The sequence below is a fragment of the Aulonocara sp. 'chitande type north' Nkhata Bay genome, linkage group LG20 (assembly GCF_057382095.1).
Source record: "Aulonocara sp. 'chitande type north' Nkhata Bay isolate Kocher_YH1m ecotype deep benthic linkage group LG20, A_spYH_male_GT1.1, whole genome shotgun sequence".
Classification (NCBI taxonomy): Eukaryota; Metazoa; Chordata; class Actinopteri; order Cichliformes; family Cichlidae; genus Aulonocara; species Aulonocara sp. 'chitande type north' Nkhata Bay.
In genome coordinates, this window is record NC_141363.1 from 3,734,826 (window position 1) to 3,740,825 (window position 6,000).

General features: G+C 39.5%; 1 protein-coding gene across 2 annotated transcripts; it reads right to left on the bottom strand.

Moving 5' to 3' along the window:
* Positions 1–876: 876 nt before the first annotated feature.
* On the bottom strand, positions 877–4,152 carry LOC147304882 (uncharacterized). Of its 2 annotated transcripts, XM_086277250.1 has the most exons (4): positions 3,997–4,152; positions 3,147–3,303; positions 2,909–2,985; positions 877–2,431 (listed from the first exon to the last, which is right to left on the bottom strand). In XM_086277250.1, exons 2-4 carry the CDS (start codon positions 3,280–3,282, stop codon positions 2,135–2,137), a joined length of 510 nt encoding a protein of 169 aa, XP_086133376.1. In that variant the 5' UTR covers positions 3,283–3,303; positions 3,997–4,152; the 3' UTR covers positions 877–2,134. The 2 variants fall into 2 exon arrangements, with proteins under 2 accessions (XP_086133376.1, XP_086133375.1); XM_086277249.1 differs by lacking the exon at positions 3,997–4,152 and having other exon boundaries at positions 3,147–3,357.
* Between the last annotated feature and the right edge of the window lie 1,848 nt (positions 4,153–6,000).

A 6,000-nucleotide genomic window follows, 5' to 3' on the forward strand; every position in this document is an offset into this window, starting at 1 on the left:
GCCAATCTTCTTTTATCCCTTCTCTGTAGAGTCGGCATGACTTGGCAGCAGAAAGCAGGAGCTGATCCAGACCTCAGTTAGACACATCTTGTTATTTCAAACAGAGAAAAGAGCTAATTTTTTTCTCCACACCGCCCAAACAACCCCGCATCACTACCTTTGGGATAACTGAGGCATCGGCTATGGTTACAGCTCTTGGAATGTGTGTCTGGCGTCACAGTAATGAGATTTTTTTTTCTATACCCAAACACTACAAACAGACTGCCATTGTGCACAAAGAGAATAAATAAAAGCACAGAAAATGACTGAAAGTGATTATTCTTTGATGAAAACCCCCCAAAAACCTTTAATATCAGTGTCCAAGAGGGGGCAGTATGCCATTAAGTGTACTGACTGAAGTGAGTGAGCTTACTTATTACAGTCTATGCACAGAGGATTGATTAAGAGTGCAATGCTCCCCCCCCCCCCCATAAGTCCACCCGAACAAACAGCCAGACAAGGAACAGACTGTCCTCACTGTTCACACATTTGCATTTACATACACTCTCAGAAATAGGGGTACCAAAGTGTACCAAAAAGGGTACAAATGCTTGTCGCTGGGGGTGTTCCTTTTTGAAGGACATTTCTGTACCCTTTAGGCTTGGTACATTTTTGTACCTTATGAAGTTGTACCATCTGAAGTACAATCATGTACTTTCCTAAGACATAAATGTACCTTGAAACTATAGTACAGAAATGTTCCCTTGAAAAGGGTACAATAGGGTACCTATGAGGGTACCCCCCCAGCGACAACCTATTTCGTACCTAAAGAGACAAAAATGTACCCCCAATAGTTCAAAATATTTGGTTATTTAACCATTTATTTTCGATAATAGAATCACATCAAAGCACTTAAACAACCACAGGAATACATCCTTGATTACATTCGTATATTGCCATAGGACATAGGTGTCAAACTCTGGCGCCTAATTACATTTGGCCCGTGAAGCCATACCAAATGACTATTAGAGCTGGCCTACTGGTATTATACAGCTAATATATATATTGTTTAGTATTAAGCTTTGCTTGTTCCATATTCAGTTTCTCAGCAAAACTTGTTTGAGTCCATAAGAAGAGATTCATTCTTATATCTGGAGGAAGATATTTTTCAATAAATATTAATGTTAGCCCGCGACCTTGTTCTAGATTTGAATTTTGGCCCACTGTGTATTTGAGTTTGACACCCCTGCCATAGGACATGTCAAGAAAAATACATTCATTTAAAAAAAAAAAGAAAAAAAAAAAAAAAGAAAAAAGTAAACAATCACATAAAGACATTAAACACCTGAACACAATGTTTTGACGGATCACAGAGATGGCATGTATTTAAAAAACTGTCCACACAAATGTTTTGCTCTACTTCAACAAGCACGCACATACATACGCACGCACGCACGCACGCACACGCACACATACATAAAAATGTTCTTGCAATCACGTCACACAGAATACCTCAAGGACACAAACCGCCTATCATCAACTTAATAGGTGTCTAGAGCTTGAAAGTCTAATTCATTTCCTGGATTGAACAGGATCCAGTCATTGTCAACTGCCACTTGGTAAGCATGGAAATGACATTCACAAGTGCAAGGAAGTAACAGTTTCCCACACAATACCCAACAAGTATCAACATTCAAAATATACTTGATTTTAAAGAATTGAGGTATGGCTTCAGTGTGTACATGGCCAACTACAAAAACATCCTCAAGTTCATATTTGACACTGCTGACAGATATAGCAGACACACGCTGAAGCACTTTATCCTGAAAATGCACATCTGTAAAACTTTTGTTCATTTCCAGAGCATTCTGTAAGTCACCTGGCAGAGATGAAAATGGCACACTGACACTTGTGCTGAGTGAATGTTCAAAGTCAACAAGCAACTTATCTGAAGAAAACTCCCAGCACTGTTTCATTTGATGACGATTGCTAAGAGTTGCAGTGATGTTTACAAAGTTTTTGCATTTACTCGCTAGATTTTTGAAATATTGATGCTTGCTTTCATATCTCATACACCACAAAGGGCGAAGAGGACCATACATCAAAATCAGCATTGGGTAGTCAATAAGGTAGTGACACTTGGGTGGGGGCGTATTTAATAGAGTTGGTTAAGTACCCTGGCGACACTTACTGGCAGGGGTTTGTCTCCCTGGTCTCCTATGTTGACAATGCAGTTCTGAAGAAAGACAAGTGTTTTCTTGAAGTATGCAGGGTAGGTCATGTTGAACACGAAGAAGGTGGAGAATGCTGAGATGTAGGCCTCATCCAGCGAGCGGCACGAGCAAACATCCACTCCTTCAACTGTCACAACACGGCGACACTGTCTTAAGAGGGCAGTTGTCCAACTCTTATCCTTCATTCGAATGGTTGGGTATGGACTCGTGGGAGTATTCTGCAGAAGAGGAAGAAAAACATTAGTATACAGTATGTTTAAGCAATATGTGCCAAGTGGATTTTCAACAGATTCCTCAAATTACCTTCTTTATTTGCTAGAAAACAAAACTGTCTATTCTGATAACCTGTAAACATGGCCCATACTCCAAACAAAAAGCTTCTTGACCAATGACTGTTGTGGTAGTGTTTGATAAGCTGCTAAAGTTTGACATAATATTCAAGGGCAAAAGCAATCACTCCTGACAGTGACAGTACCTGTGAAGAAGAATTTCCCTAAGGGGACAATAAAGGTCTATCTATCTATATAAACACCAGACAAAACCCAAGAGCACAGCAGCACTGTGGATTAACAGCAGTGTTTCCCCTACATTAGCTTAGCTGTGATGCTGAACCGCAGCTGAATTCAGCTCCATGCCAACAAAACACCAAGAATGAAACTTGTGGCCAAAGGCTATGCATTGCATCATGCATTTACCTCTCCAAGGATGATGAAATCTTCTATCTTCTCCTTGAAGATGGATGGCAAGAGAAGTGCCCCCTTGAAGTCAATTCCTAGGTCATACAGATGCAAATGCACTTCATTAGATTTTGATAGCATGCAAATTCCCATTAACATGCTCTTCACATGACACTATGGTACATCAATTATCTTTGGAAGAGAGAGCAAATGAATTGTCACAAAATTTACTATTTGTATGAGGTCAAATTAGCACCTGTAATGTCTTCAGCCAGTGCATTCTCTCTTGCCTCCATGTAGACCTTCTTCAGTGGCAAATCCTTGGTCATTTGAAGAACAGCAGTGAAGTTTTTGCTAAAGCGGCGACAGATGTTGTCTTGGCAGGGATGCATTAAATCAACCTCATCACACAACTGGAAATGAAAAGAGCAGAATAGACAAAAGAATGACATTTTACATTGAGGATTTAAACTTTTGACATGTTTAAAGACACAGACTGGAGATAAATGTAAAGTGCTTTAACCCTTGAACAAAAATTCTAAAGCTAATAAACAGATTGATTAATCAGTTAGTACAGAAAATAATAATAATCAGATTTAGAGACAAAAAAAATCATTAGCTGTTTCCCCAATCATCTTAACAATTCTTGGGTTGCAGACAGTGTCCCTACGCAGAGCTTACAGTTCTCATATTCGAAAATCCCAAATCCCACTAAGTAGGTGGAATGGTACAAATGTGTACCTTCCATTGTTTAAAATCCCTTTGAGCGGGAAACACGTTAGATGGGATGAATTTTGCTTAGAGAACGATTTTGTTAATACCTATATTTACATACTAGCATGTTTTGAGAAATTATTGATTTTTTTACATTGTTGTACACGGTTAGTGACTATTTATTGATAAAACACTGGAATACGGCGGGCAGACAGACGTTGAACATTCCACCAACAGTCTAAATAGTCCACATTTGTACCTTTCTTTGTTTAAAACTTAGCTAACTGCTAGCATTCATCCATGTTAAAGCTAGCTCTTCGGACTTTTGCTAACTCTACTGTAAAATTACACGTTGTAATTTTTATAAAAACACAAAATCACACCCGACTTACCTCTAAACCTTTGCGCCTCGTCGTCTGACATCAATGCCTTCTTCCATCAACTTTTTAAGGAGCTCCTCCGTGTCGATAACCCCCTGAGAGTCATTTTCTGCGTCAACGCTAGTCAGCGCGGAGGCGGAGCACTCATCGCTGCTGGCTTTTCAGCCTTTGGGATTAATGCGCGTTGCGAACTTGATACATGGACATTGTGGTATTAATGCGTTTGGAAACCGTTATGCTGTCTTGGCGAACTATATTTGTAACTTACAAAATGTAGTCACCGTAACATAAAAATCTGCTTGACATTTTAACTTCCAAAGAACCTCGGTTTAACTTGATGTTGCAAATTCCATAAAAACCTCCCAATTAATGAACAATTCTAGGATGTAGTAAAAGCGAAAAAGTAAATGGCCAAACATAACAGTAATATGATTTCACGTTTTTGAAGGCTACAACCAAGATTTAAAACATTAAAAATTATAACTGAAACTTAATAAAATGGAAATGGACCAGTTTTTTTTAACATCATTTGGTTGTGCCTGCATGTCATTGTGTGTGTTTTTAAAATATAATTTAACATAACTTACACAAAGGTAGGTTACAGATATTCTTTGCATCATAGGATAATTTATGTACAGAGGAGAGGACCAACAGATTTGATTATAACATGTAGCTTTTATGAGCACACTCACATCTCATATGAATTTTACAATTAACCAGGCCCATCCAGATTTTCCCATGCTGACCCATTACCACATTCTGTCACTGTCACTGCAGTACAGGTCAAAATGGTACAGATTTGTACTTTATTTCAAATTGTACCTTTAAAGGGGCATTTCTGGACTTTTAAAGACCAGTATTGTACTTTTAAGGGAACATTTTAAAAAAATGTACCTATAGGTACAAAAATGTTCTTCTCTCGTACCTCTATTTCTGAGAGTGTACAGGGCTTTTACACAAAAGAGAACAGCTCGATATAGATCATACCTTCCTCCCAGAGGAGGGTATTCCTGTGCCATCTTTTGATCTTGAACCCAAGAGTATTTTAAACAAATCCTTCGTGGTGTGTTGTTTTTTGAAGGGAACTGGCTTCAGAAAACTTCCAAGTTGATGTATTAATTTACAAAATCTTCAGTCACACTGGTTTTCATTTGATATGAAAACTTCACCAGGAAATCCACAGCTGCATTTTTCACTCTTTGACTTGTCAGTGTGTTTATTCCTGCAGATGCCCTTCTTTGTCTCCGAGCCCAATGTGTGTGTATATGTGCACATGATATCAAGTCTGTGATGGGGTTATCATTCAGTCCTCCTGACAGGTTAAATCCCCGTGAAAACACTGTTATTGGCGCCGCGACACCGGCTTCTCCTGCGAGCACACACACTCTGCATGAGATATCAGGTAGGGGTGCAGTTATGCAAGGACATGCGTGACAAGAAGGCACATTTATCTCAGGGGGCGAATCTCATTGATATTCTTTCTTTTCAAATCTCCTCTGCTTGACTCGGCAGTGTGCAAAGAACCAAACCTCTGAACTTTGATTGTGTATGTGTGTGTATAATATCAGAGGCTCTCAAAAGATTAAAGAAAACACACCTATATTTCAGTCATGATGTGGAGATGTGGAGTGCCCTTTTTGAAATGTCACCATCAATATGTCTGTCAAGTGGCCCAAACAGAGGAGAGGCGACGTATGTTGTCCGTGTTTTCCTGCAGGTGCTTTTTTGTGTGTGTCTTTTACAGATGTGTTCACTTTTAGACACGAGTGCCTGTTTCAGTCAGTGTGTGTGTGACTGAGGCTTCAGTCGTTATGCAACCTTGTAGAAGAAGTAATAAGAAGCAGAACCCCGCCCCGACATTAACATTTTGGCGAGGCGGTGCTGCAAAAGCTGTGGGGAAATTCTTGCTGTTAATTGGACTGTGAAGGATTTTACTGCAGATTCAGCCCACTCCCCGTGTCACTCTTCTTCTCTGCAAGTTCACCCCATGGCAAAAAAAAGCATGCTCGCTTACAG